Source organism: Cryptomeria japonica, unplaced genomic scaffold (genome assembly GCF_030272615.1).
Source record: "Cryptomeria japonica unplaced genomic scaffold, Sugi_1.0 HiC_scaffold_252, whole genome shotgun sequence".
NCBI classification, from domain to species: Eukaryota; Viridiplantae; Streptophyta; class Pinopsida; order Cupressales; family Cupressaceae; genus Cryptomeria; species Cryptomeria japonica.
The window spans coordinates 207,948-222,436 of NW_026729074.1; the positions used below are offsets into that span (position 1 = coordinate 207,948).

Consider the following 14,489-nt stretch of genomic DNA (forward strand, 5'->3'; position numbering starts at 1 on the left):
AGGTACATCGAACCTTGTGCCCTTGTGATAGTTATCTTCTTGTTAGGTTCATTGAATCTGGACACCTTCTTGTGAAATGATGTAACTGGATGTAATGATGACTAGGTGCCACTTCATCTTGATTGATCTCAGTAACTCATCACAAGTATACAACTGAATGAGGCATATCTCTTGATACTCAACATTGCTCTTGATGTGACTCCTATTCCTGCCTTGCATGAGCTTGTGACTTGACAATCCCAATAGTTGCCTTGTAGAAAAATTGAAGTGTGATGACCTCCTTGATTTGAATTTGTTGTGATCCTGCCATCTTGCATCCGAAAAAATTGACTAGGTTAGTGTCAGGTAATGGTATTCACTTGCAAGTGTAAAAACCTTAACAAAAATCTTGTAATTCAAAGTCACGCCTTTAACCATTGACTAAATATAATCATGCAAACAAATAATAATCTTGCAAGTGTGAAAACCTAAAGAAAAATCTTATAATTCGAAGTCACACGTTTAACCATTGTCTAAATATAATCATCCAAACAAATAATAATCTTGCAAGTGTGAAAACCTTAATAAAAATCTTGTAATTCGAAAGTACGCCTTTAAACAATGACTAAATATATCATCCAAACAAATAATAATCCTTTCAAAATGCTCTAAGATGATGAAAATAAAATAAAGAAGGCTATTGTAATCAAGATCATGCAATAAATCGAATAAGACAAAACTAAATCAGTGTAAGACGAAATTTGATCAAAGATGACTAAAGAAGCTCATCTCGGATCTGAGATTACTGATATACTGATCTAATTGTCTTTTATAGATATTTTGATCAAACGCAGTGATCAAAATTAATGTAAATTCTCTGCCACTAGACAAACAGAGCTATCGCCTTATGCATATGTGTTGCCTTGCTTTCGACCACCTCTATAATAGCTATGAACTTCAAATAGCTATATCTTGAATTAGAATCATTTTGTTCCCAATTGATTGCTAAATATAGTCCTCTTGTTGAATTCGTAGTATGTGAAGACTCAGATCGAGAATTGAAGCAAGTTAGAGGCATCACATACAGTCCTCTTTTTCTTTCCAGATAAGGTCACTGTATATGGTTGATTTGCTATGAAGGCTCCCAATCATGAATCGTGGCCTCCAATTTCGAATCAAATGGGCATTGAAATGCAGCTTCTTCATCATAGGCGTGGTATGAACTCGAAATCCTATGAAGATGAACTCGTTGCCCTTCCAAAATCGTATTGTGACGACTTCAAGATAAATTAGCAATATGAATCATTGTCAAACAAACAAATTGTAAGGGTTAGAAAGAGCAGGGAAAACAAAAACAGAAACAGAAAAAGTAAACAACACACGATTTATTGTGGTTCGGCAAATATGCCTACATCCACACTCAGAGCAGGGAATAACATCTATTAATCAACTCTCTAAATACATGGGCTGCACATAGACATTATATAATCATAATCAGCTATGAAATGAACAGTTGTGAGAACGCGAATGGTCATGTGATCGTTGGGCTTCACATTCCCAACAATCTCCCCCGTGAAGTCCAACTGGTACAGCCATGCAGAACATCCCTGCTTCCATTGTCAAATTCATATTACAACCAGCCCGCAAGACTTGATCTTAGCGAACTCTTGTTCATGTACACTGCGGGTAAGCCTTCTCCAAAACAAATCAGACTCCTCAAAGTCTAACAACCGAACATATTCACTTAAAACTTTACCAAACTCAAATGCACCCATAAATTCATAACCAAAAATACTGCTATCTGTAGGTGCAAAATACACTCTATCAACGTCTCCTGCTCCTGCGCTCCCCCGTAACAGAAAATCTAAAGGTGTGCCATCATTCTCAAATACCATGAGATTTACCTCACTTTGGAGAAAGACAATAACATGAAAACTACGCTTGAGAATTCAATGATCCTCTCTTTGAGCCATCAGGGGTACCTCCCACTCTAACAGCACAACCCTGAAGCAAGTATCATACAGTGCCTCAACGTCCAAAATCAAGCACCTATCTGCATTAGAAACCTTGGGCGATAGAAACACATTAAAAAATGGCATCATTCTATCAAACATTTGGCATGCAATGCCAATTTCTCCCAATTCACCATCATGTAGAGTAAGATACTCTTCTAACAGAGCTTCCAGTGCACAGTCCACCTGGAATGGTACACCGCATTTCAAGGCAATCATTACAACAAATAGATTGTCAGCCAACAGGCTTTCCTTGAATCCGCTCAACTGCAAAAGCCAGTGAGAGAACGATGCTTTGTCTAATTCAACATAACGATTAATGATAGTAGTAAGAAAAGTCTCTGCCATCACAGCCGTTGCTAAGTCTGGGGAAATATTGTCCAATAGCCTTACCAGCACTGCCAGTGCCATCATTGCTTTCGAATTGTTTTTGACATGCTCCTTCACTCCCGGCGTGGCCAAAGACACCTGGTTTAGGCATGACACTTCACCATCATGCCCCAGCCGCTGTATGTTATGCCTCTGTGATAGCGTGTAATGCCTCTGTGCATGCATTCTGTCCAGTGCAGAATCGATAACCACCATGTTCTTCTCCACGCATCATTCCTCAATTTGTCCATACTTGCAATCACATGCAACCGCATCAATATCATCAAATTTCTGGCCAATAGAAGTCTCTGTTCTATTTTTGGAAGCGGCAATTACAATATATTGTTCATTTTTCACAGTACTGGCATATAATAATTCCTTCTCAGAATCATTGCTAGCATAAACGCAACCCACACTTGGATCTTTATCGTTACTAACCTCTGTCAGACACACACCGTTATTCTTCTCCGAATGAACCATATTAGACGGTGATCTTTCATCTAAATTCTTTGTTATAGCGTCCATTACCGTAGTCTTCTTGTTATCCACGTTTCCCCAAAGCACCACTATGTAAGTGTTATTGAAACGCTCAGTGTAAAATTCCCGTTCAATCTGCAAAGAAATGGAATCAAGTACATTTGCAGAGCGATAATTATCAAAAAAACTATCAGCAGGCTACCGTGACATAGGATCCCTGTGAACAAAGCCAAGACTCAGCAGATACTCCATCCCTCTCACCATTTCAAATCCCTACATCAATGCCAGCTTGAGAGGTACAACTCGGCTCTATCTTGTTTCCAAAAATTGTCGTACAGAGCTCCCCTTGGCATATTCCGTCACAGTACACCAAACCATGGGCTTCATACATGCCGCTATGAATCGCACCACATTCTGATGTTCAAAAGCGGTAGAGGTGTCTTCGTTAGCAATCACAAGGGGTATATGTAAAAAATCGGCCAATGCTACCTCCCACGACCTTGCTGGCAAAACCATTGAATCTGCAAAATTGCGTTCAACAACAAAGCCACCTTCCGAGAGAATATGGAAACGCTTCTTACACGCTCCAGCTCTCCCTCAACCTCAAGGAAAAACTCCCTTAAATCCTGTTCGTTTTCCTTTATCACGATGCTCGCGGCAGTGTTGGAAACCCCAAGCAGTTTGTCATCCAAGGAACTGTGCAGGCTAAAGAAGGCATCAAAGTCAAGGCCATCGCTTCTAGGGATGAAGAAGCCTTGCACCATTGATTCTAGTTGCTTTTTCACCCAGCTCCTCTCAACGTCAGACTGCTCATTATCCATGTGACTGTTGGCCTCCTTTTCATCCATGTCCATCAAATCAAGGTAGGGAACGATGTCTCCCTGCAATGCCTGAAACCGCTTGGAGCGATGTCCATTGTCCTCTGCTCCTATCAATGGCCGCTTTCACTTCAAACCAGAAAATTGTCTTTCATCTTGCACTTCTTCATCCAAGTCCATAGGCTCATAGGCTTCTATGAAATTATCTGTGCAAAGGTTGTCATCATCATGGGAGTGCCTCTTTATTTTTGCCAAGGCCATGCCATCTACAAAGCTCTCCGAAGCCACCATTTCTTTCGGGCTTCCTTGCCCTGCTACCTCACTCCAATTTGCACCCTCCTCATCTTGAGAGTCCACAGCAGATTCAACTTGGGTCTTCGACAACATACACTCTTCCTCCCACAAGCCCTTGAGTTCATCCTCTTCAACAACAACCTCTTTTCCAGCATCTTTCTGCTCAAAAATTCCAGCGTCTATATATGAACTATCACGATGTTCAACCTTCACCACACGAATGCCAATAACTTCCCGGCCATTAATTGTTTGGCCAATAAGTGCCAAGGCTGATTCAAGGGGAGAGCAAATGAGAATCCCAACATCCTTCTCTTTTGCTGGATTCTCCTCTTCAACTGAGTCCCCCTCTTTCTTCCAACCATCCCACCAATGTACGTGGCGCTTGAAGCATAGTTTTACATGGAACGTAAAACTGCCATAGAAGTTATAAGTTTTACCTTCTCCTTCTTCCTCCATCTCTGCTCAAGCCAATATGGCTTTGATACCAATTGTAAGGATTAGAAAGAACAGAGAAAACAAAAACAAAAACAGAAAAAGTAAACAACACATGATTTATCGTGGTTCGGCAAATATGTCTACATCCACACTCAAAGCAGGGAATAACATCTATTAATCAACTCTCTAAATACATGGGCTGCACACAGCCATTATATAATCATAATCAGCTATGAAATGAACAGTTGTGAGAATGCGAATGGTCATGTGACCGTTGGGCTTCACATTCCCAACACAAATTGCTATGACACGGGATGAATTCGTTGTCAAACAGAGTGACTTTGGTTAGTCTGCTATCCTCAAGTCGTTAATCAAAAGGATGAAATCGATATGACCAAATGGCTGATAAAGTTGTCACGTGGAGTCACATGTCTGAGATGAAGTCGCCGATCAAACTCGGTAAGTTTCAAATCGCTGATGTTAAAACCAGAGTCACCACCTTATGATGATCAAAATTTGATAAAAATCTCAAATCGTTGGTGTATATATTGGCTGTGTTCAAGTTGATCATAGGCAATTAAAGGCAAGTCGATTACAAATTGATCAAACGAAGTGATTAATAGCAATAGGTAACTCATCACCTTTTGGACGATTTTATTAAATGAGCCTGAATTAGGATACTAAGCAGTTCGACCACCTTCATTAAATGTCAATTCACAAACTTTAAATGACATTTTGTTTTATTTTCAAACCACTGGACATCTTCATTGAATCGAATCATGAGGCCTTCAAAATTTCCAAGTTGAAATTGCCTTATCACCTTCATCGATTGATAGCAAAGCTTCATGTATTAAATGATTTGAATTATATCGCCACCTTTATCGAATGTATCATTTTAAAATTGATCTTCAAACCATTAATTAAATGCTTCACATTTGCCTTTGAATTTTGTTCTTGAGCTCATACATGATCATTGAATACCTTCTAGAGTTGTATCGTGGAAATTCAAATTGTGTTGCTACACTTTGCATTGCATGTGCTCTTGTTCATTGTGGAATTGAATATTGAAATTGTTTTCAACAACTTGCATCACTAGGAGTAGTGATTAGCAATGCATGAGAAGTGCAATGCTTTCAAGAAGCAAGCAGCAGTGACACGAGGTGGCACTGCTTAAAAGAAGCAGTGACACTGAAAGACATTGCTTAAAAGAAGCAGTGGTACTGCTGCTAAACAGCAGAGGCACCAAAAGGCATTGTTTAAAAGCACAAGTGGCACCATTGAGAGGCAGCAGTGCTACCACTGAGAGGCAGCAGTGCTACCACTGAGAAGCAGCAGTGGCATCGTTTAGAAGGCTTATTTTCTATGTCTTAGTAAAAATTTTCATGATTTTTATTTTCTTGATTTTTTGAAAATTTTCAATTTTTTTCGATTTTTAAAATTTTTAATTTTTTGTATTTTTTATTTTTAATTTTTTTTTGTATTTTTTAATTTTTAAATGTTTTTGGATGTTTTAATTTTTAATTTTTTTTTAGATTTTTTAATTTAAGAGGCACACACTTTAAATTATACGAAACTAAAACACCTAATTTATGACAACTAAGCTAAGAAAAGAGGACTCCCCATTTACAATAGGGCGATGTGTGAATACGTCACAACAATTCCAAGGTCCACAACAAGATCTAAAGAATGTAGAGAACCATTAGGCAAGAAAGGAGAATTCTAAACTCCAAGTGGGAGGGGACAAAGAGCAAGATTGTCATGGTTAAAAGTTAATATTTGTTTCTATAATTATTACATTTTGATGCTTTCTTACATTATTTCAATATTGTTGTCCTTATATTTGTCATGCTTATTATTCAAATCTTCAAATTGTTCCCAAGGTTAGAGCGGGATCTAATGAGTGTTTACACGTAGGTAATGAGTGCGTTGTCCAAGATCATTGCTAGCCAAAACCTGAAAATGGAAGAGTTTTTGAGAATTACCATAAATTGAGGGAAATCGCATGACAGTCAGGATCTAAATATCATTTTATGTTGTGTGGCCAACTTTCACCTGAGCCCAGTTCATACTTTGTCATATTTTAAACTTTCCATTTTTGGTGTCTGTTGCCCCCAAAATGATTAAATATCTCATCCTAGGCTTCATCATGTGGTGTAAATAATCATGTTGACCTTTTTCCCTTTCATTGATACGTTTTTCAAATTTCAAGACCTAACTCCCCACCATTTGAAAGTTATGCCATTTTTCGTCAGCCAAAGCAATATATTTGAAATATTTAAATTATTTTTCAAATAATAATTTAATATTTTAAATTATTTTCATATGTCTGATCTTTTGGTTCTTAAAAGGAAGTTCAAAAGCATCGGTTGCACTCTTCCCTGTTTCTACGCTGTGATCAATGGTTTTCTAAGGTCTAAAGGATAGTTCGTGAAGCTCAAGTTTAGAAATGCTCAATTTTTGAGCATTCTTAACCTCTTTTTTTAACCCTTGGCAAAAAAGGTTAGAAATGCTCACTTTTTGAGCATTTCTAACCCATATTTCTAACCTATCCCCAAAAGGTTAAGAATGTTCAAAATTTGAGCATTTCTAACCCCATTTCTTAACCTTTCGGGCCCCACTTTGTCAAGAAGGTTAAAAATGCTCAATTTTTGAGCATTCTTAACCTCTTATTGATTTTATCAAAGAAAGGAAAGATATTAAAGAAAAATAATAAATAAAAGAAGGATTCAGAGAGCAAGTTATGAGCGTTCATCAAAGCATTGAAAAAGAGAGGGAATCGCGTCAGATGTTGTAGTTGTGACTACTTTGATAGCCAATATACGTAACATGTTTGAATGTTGCAGAATGAGGAAGAATAGACAATATTCATGAGATGCTTGACAAGAATATCATGTATGTTGTAGGTTATGGATGCACAAAAAATGCATGTGAACCATTTGACAGAATTCCTCAAAGAAATGTGGTCTCATGGAATGCGATGAATATAGGATATGCATGAAATGGAGTTTGCGAGGAAGCTCTCAAAGTGTTTGGATTAATGCCACTCATAGGTGTTTAACTATTTGGAAGACCGCCTCAAGGAGATATGGAACACGTCACATGCAAATCATGGGATTCTTGACATGGCATGTGAACTCTTTGACAGAATATCGTGGCAGATAAGAATGCATCGGGGAAGCATAGGAAATGCGTTTGACAATGCATGTTAACTGTTTGGCATAAGTTCCTCAAAGAATACCAAGATTATCAGCAGTGCACATACACTATTTGGCGTCATCCCTCACAGTTATGTGGTCTCAAGGAATGATAATGTGACAAGGTGTGTGAACTAAACGTTGTTTCCAACAGAGATGGTCTTTGATATCATTTTTTTTATGTTGCTGCGAATTGTGGGAAATGTGGAATGCACAAACAACGCACATGAACTGTTTGACAATGCATGTGAACTATTTGACAACGCCTGTTAACAGTTGACAATGCACGTTAACTATTTTGCAGAATTCCCCAAAGGAGGTTGTGGTTTCAGCAATGCACTGTTTTGTGTCTACTTTCTCAAAGTCACGCGGTCTCAGGTGTTGGCTGCAAACAGAACACACCACACCGTTAGCATAATTCCTCATGGTCACGTGCTCATAGGGCATGGACAGGTGACAAGGCATGTGGACATCGCTTTCAGCAGGGTTAGTTTGTGACAGCTGCTGCAAGTCGTGAGAACTATGGAAATACAAACAACGCACGTGAATAATTTGATAGAATTCCTCAAAGTAACATGGTCTCTTGGCATAATAATAAACACATTTTATTTTGATGACTTTTTCCAGCATCCTCCTTGCCAACGATAAGATAGAATGAATCAATCCTTGACATTATATCAAATAAGTAAAAGAAATTACATCTGCGGCTTTGGCGAATATGAGTGAAGATCATAAGGCATTGTGCTAGCACATAAACTTTTCCACATGGCATTTTGGGCATCGTGGTATGTGAGCCGTAAAGCATAGACAATATGCAAGCTATTCAATAAAATACTTCTCACCAAATGTGGAGAGAAGAGTTTTACATGTCGAGGATCGGGAATGTTGAAATGGCTTAAAGTTGTGGACAAGCACTTATGTTTATACCAGAGAGAATGGCATCGTTTAAACCCTTGTAAGAATGGGAAAAGACATTGGTGAATGTGTCCACTTGGTGCTCATATATCACATAAAAATATGAGTTTAAGAGTATATGCAACAACTCAAATGATGTGGCTTATGTTCATCTCTTGAACATTTGTGCAGAATCAAGTATAAGAGTCAAGGTTCAAGTCGTGAGGAAATTGGCAAATGAATAAGATGAAGTTGGATAAGAACCTCATTGCAATCCTAACTTGAAAGTTTTATCTAAAGTTTTATGTTTCAAGATGATCTTTTGTAAAAGTGATTTAACTCACTTATTGTAACTAAAGGTTAGGAAGTTGACTTTTTCTATGCATAAGTGTGTAAGTTATTAACTCTTTGAAATTCACTTGGAAAAGAGTTAGTTATTAACCCAGGAATAAAGTTAGTTACTAAGGTGGTTATTCTGGGAAGCCTATAAATACAAGGCTATTTGTAATGTAAGGGGAGACTTTTTACAGAGGGAAAAACTCTGCTAGAATTGCAGGAGAAAATTGTAATGATATTTTGATTTGCACTATGTATAGAAAGGATTTTGGACTTGTATATTTCCAAAAGGATAATGAAGAATACGTCTTAGTTCATATGTTCTAAATGTATTCATGTGTTATCATTGCTAATTTCTCGTAAGTCAAATTGGTAGTCCATTAATGCATATGTGATTTGTACAATTGATGTGATGATGCACAAGCAACCTTTGGTATCTCAGTTTGAATGTGTTGAAGTGTCTTATCTCTTCGTATGTTGAGATTCGTCATTCTTCTTAATCTTCATCTCATGACTAAGCATATAACCTTATATACTCCCCTTGTAATTTGTTTTTAATGGTGATAAATCTCAGTTGATGGTCGTATGTCTATTGTTGGGGTTTCTATCTTTATTTCTTTTTAGTTTTATGTTTTCTCCTTTACGTACTTTCAGGTTAAAAGTACACAAAAATCCTAAATACCCCTATCATACGAGGGAGCTGCCCCTCTCAAACGCAGAGGAAGATCATGTTTCACAGAACGATCTCTCCAACTGTTGGGACGTTTGTCACTGCTCATCGGGCAAACAGGGTCAGTTTCAGGTAAATGATTGCAGTGACAAATCTATTTACTAACAAATATTTAATAGAGTTGAGTACTCCTATTCTTTATGAGATATATAATGATATGCATAGAAAAATGTTGTCTACATAAATATTCTTTGTATTATAAAATCTTTCTCTTTAATTTTTACATCATTAAACCAAACAAATATATAAAACTCCTAAATGATACTAAACTCAAATCTTTTACAATATTTAAAAATTAAAAATAGAAAACTAAATTAATTTATTCGGAACATGTGCAAACATTTAAAACAATTTTTGTTTAAAGAGTAAAAGAAAATATCTCACGTTATCGGTGGATTTTCAATGACGTTACTGAAAACAATAACTTCGACATGTTTATTTAAGGAATATATTTTGCCGTTGTAAATGTCAGTGTAGAATAGCTTTGAAAAATAAATGAATAAAGAAATAAATATATACAGTGGCTTTTAACTGGCAAAACAATAGTACACTTGAGATGTTCACCTAGAATGAATGCCAAACTCGGGACCTCCCCCATTGGATTAAACGGATATGAAATTATAGAAGAATAATTTCTTTCTAAACGAGCAACTTGCTTTGAAAAGTCTTACTCACACAGTCTATTTATGATCGAGCATGTGCAAAATCTTTCAAAGAATTGCAGAGCACTACACTCGAGATGTTGACATAGAAAAGTCTTACTCCCACTGGCCCCGGTGAATATAATAACTGTTTTTCATCGACCATGTGCAAAACTTTGCTCATAATTGAAGCATACTACACCGGAATCGCGATACCTAATCTTGTTATTTTGGCTCCTTTTCACATTGATCATGAATATTAGTACTCCTTGTGCCTCAACTCTAAATAGGTGCCTTGTTATAGTAGCGATTTGTAAGTTTGAGAGTCGTCGCGAAGATTTTGTGTAGGGATGTTCGTAACAGACATTGACAACTGATTGATTTAACGAAGGCTCTCATAGTGTATACTCCATCCACTGCAAGGCTTGAATATTGTAAGAATCTTTACTCTTCCTACGTACGCTGTGAAAAGTGACTTTTGTGTGCTATTTAGAATGGTCTGGACTAATTGCAGATTGATGTCTTACTGTTTGAAGTGATTTTTGTAGTGTTTTCTAATCATTTTTGGAAAGAGCGGAAATTTCAACTTTTGGTTAAACAATTGTTTTTCACGTTAGGGCTTGTTTTCCACGTTAAACTGAGGTACACAAAGATGTGCTTTTACATCCCCTCCATCTTCTCTTTTGTTTCTCATACTTTTAAATTTTTACTTCTAGTAGGATTTATATATTCGATTACAAGCTTTCCTAGGAGCTTGCACTATTCTAGACCATTAGCTCTCCTAGAATTTTCCAATTTTGCCAGATTCCACAAGCTTTCCCCGCATTCTTCCTCTTTGAATAACTCATTAAAAGATGTTATGTTTTTTTAGTATCGTTATCGTACAACACTCCTGTTCCGTCTGTACTTCGGAAATTAAACTGTCAAATCTCAAGGAATGCTTCTAAGAATGCTCCAAGCGTAAGTTTTAAGTCTACAATCCGTGGTGTTAATGGCCAATACAACTGCTGTAAGCGTCAGTTTAAGACTGTCAACGAATCCCCTTTTCTAATAGGTTCCCTATTTAGGCATACGATTTTTAGATCTTCCTCTATTTTTATCTCCATTTGTTTGATAAGAATGCACATGAAAATTTAGAGCAAGGAGACTATATTGATATACAAAGAACCAGAAAAAAAATACGCAGAAGTATAACGTCCATTTCTACTGGCATTTTCATAAAGATAGTAGTGTATTACAATAGAAACTACTGTCAACGAGAAAAAGAGAATAAAGGGAATTGAATAGGCTTTCCTATGAAAGAACTTAAATATGAGGCATGAAATTAAATTTACTTATTTCATTTTAGTTCTGTCCAATTTTAACTTTAAACCGTTACTGGGTTTGGTAGAGAATTTCACCACATTGTTTCTTTCAAGGCATAAAACTAATGGCTATCGTTTGAGCTGAGGCAGCTACATTCTTCAATAATCTAAATGTATTGCTTGTCCTCTAGTTATCCTACATTAATTATAGTTAAATAAATTTATGAAAATATTCCATTGATTTTAGAAAATACATGAATTTCAATTCTTTTATTTTAAAAAAAATGTGTATTTTTTAAAGAGTTTAAACATAAAGAAGAATTCAGAAAATAATAATACAATTCCATTTTCAATCATAAATTTAATTCATAATAAGGGACTCTTTCTTTGTAAACAAGATCAAGCTCTAGGCGATAACATCTCCTATTTCCTTTTCTCTTTCTTTGTAAACAGGATCAAGCACAAAGATGAGACGACCCTACCAAGGGACTCTTTAATGGTGATATTGGATTTTCTCACCCACACTAGAGCTATCCTTTGACTTAGCATGAAAATCTATTACATTTTTCTCTTCCACTATTAGAGAAGCCTGATTACACAACGTATGACCCAGGGACTAAGGTAGATATGAATCCTCTCTTCTCCGAAACTTTTGAATTAAGGTAATGAGATTGTAAGAAAGTTGTATTTTACTTAAAGTAATTTATAAAGGAAAATAAAATTCAAAATAATTTTGTTTGCGCCTCTAAATTAAAGCAAAATATGACGATGAAAATTGTATGATCATTCTTAGGAATACTAACTTCATACAGATCATACTGATGCTAATCTTAATCCCTGCTCACATTACGTAGCATGGTTTGGTTCACTTAAGTTAATTTTCGAGGCTGAAATTTGTGTCTGAAAACTGTACGCAGTTGAGGAGTTTTTCCGTAAAGAATTCGAGACATTCTCCAGAGATGGCAAAGGTTATGATCGGTAACAATCCTCAAGTGGACAAAGGGAATGCAAATTTTAATGGATTGTTTGAATGTTTTAAAAAAGGTGGCTTAACAGACTTTATACAGTGTCCCGAGTATATTTCTACACTTGATTTTTCTGCGCAGAACCTTCGATACAGAGAACCTCAAATACGCAATCCTGACTTTATCTTTATTCCCGACGACAAATGCCAGCTGCAACAATTTGTGTTTCTACTATTAAATGATATTTGGATGAATGGTCAAAGGTAATGTTTTGTAAAGAAGCAAGAATTTTTTTTTTTTTTTTTATCATTAACTGTTAAAAGCAATGTGAGTGAATCCCTACTGTGTAGGATAAAATGCCCATGGGAGATTCGTGTTCGATGTGGAGGGCACAGCTACGAGGGGCTTTCCTACACTGCGGACGCTCCTTTCGTGCTTATCGATCTTCAAAAGCTGAACAAAGTCACTGTGGACGAGAAATCAGAGACGGCCTGGGTAGAAGGAGGCGCCACGTTAGGTGAAGTTTATTCTGCTATAGCAGAAAGCTCGCCTGAGCTCGCGTTTCCTGCAGGAATTTGCCACACTGTGGGCTCCGGTGGTCATTTCGCAGGTGGGGGGCTGGGTTTTCTGTCGAGAAAGTACGGCCTTTCAGTTGACAATGTGTTGGACGCCCTCCTGATAAATGGGTCAGGGGAGATGGTGAATAGAATCCAAATGGGCGAAGATGTGTTTTGGGCCCTGAGAGGAGGCGGCGGTGGCAGCTGGGGAGTTGTTTGTGCCTGGAAAATCCGGTTGGTGGCGGTGCCTCCAGTTTTAACAGCCTTCAAAGTGTTGAAATATGGTACAGATACTGTCACGGAGACCGTGAACAGATGGCAATATGTTGCTCCCAAATTGGAGGACAACATCTTCATGCAAGTAAAGGTCGACTTTAACGAGAGAAAAGTAATCAGAGCCTTGTTCGAAGGAACATACCTTGGGTGTCAGAACGAGCTGGTGCATAAAATTGCGCAGAGCTTCCCAGAGCTTGAACTGGAGTCGGCAAATTGTGAAGAAATGAGTTGGATAAAGACAATTGCCTACTTCGAGAACAACATCCCAATCAGTGAATTAACTAACAGGTATTATTACAAGAAGAGCTACTTCAAAGTGAAGTCAGATTTCGCCAATGTCCCTCTTCCAGAGTCTGCGCTGAGAGAACTGTGGAGCAGAATGGCAAAAGAGCCGTGTGTGTATACAATTTTCTTTCCCTTGGGAGGGGAGATGGACAGGATACTCTCCGATGCGAGGCCGTTTCCTCAGCGAGCTGGGACATTGTTCAGCATACACTACAACATATCCTGGACTGAGAGTGGTGAAGATGATTACTACCTTAAGTGGATGAGGGATCTTTATAAATACATGGAACCTTATGTCTCCCATTGTCCCAGGGCTGCATACGTGAACTTTCTTGACCTTGATCTGGGCACTGGCCACGATTCCGTTGAAGAGGCCAGAGTTTGGGGTGAAAAGTATTTTGGTGCAAATTTCGATAGGCTTGTTGAAGCTAAAACGCAGGTGGATCCCGCTAACAACTTCAATAATCCTCAGAGCATTCCTCCTAGGTGTGATTATAATATTAAGAAATGTGTTGACATAAAAGGAAGCTCCTAAAAGCTATGATACCGTCAATTAGCTTTAAGCGCATTTAACTTTAAAGACTTTCTAATATTTATAATATTATCTTATCTTATTATATGCACATCCCAATGCACTTGAAATATAAATGTTAGAGTACTCTGATGTTGCTATTCTTCTTTAGATTGTCAATGATGTGTATAGATCGTGAACTTTGTATTGATGTATATAGATTCTTATATGTTTGAATTGTATAGTGCATTTAACTTTTCATTTCCTAGATATTATAGCCTTTAACATTATGATTATTTGTTAGGTATCTTCATATCTAAATTATCTCAATGTTAGATGATTTTCAGTTTGATTTAAGTGTGTACTTGTTATTTAATTAGAGATGAACAACATACTAAAAGGAATTGTGTTC

The 14,489-nt window shown here is 37.2% G+C and overlaps 1 protein-coding gene across 1 annotated transcript; it reads left to right on the forward strand.

Annotated features, from left to right (window-relative positions):
* The first annotated feature begins 4,782 nt into the window (after nucleotides 1-4,782).
* On the forward strand, nucleotides 4,783-14,101 carry LOC131074752 (berberine bridge enzyme-like D-2). The gene is made up of 4 exons (XM_059215748.1): nucleotides 4,783-4,843; nucleotides 7,883-8,064; nucleotides 12,401-12,711; nucleotides 12,799-14,101. Exons 1-4 carry the CDS (start codon nucleotides 4,783-4,785, stop codon nucleotides 14,099-14,101), a joined length of 1,857 nt encoding a protein of 618 aa, XP_059071731.1.
* The last annotated feature ends 388 nt before the right edge of the window (nucleotides 14,102-14,489 follow it).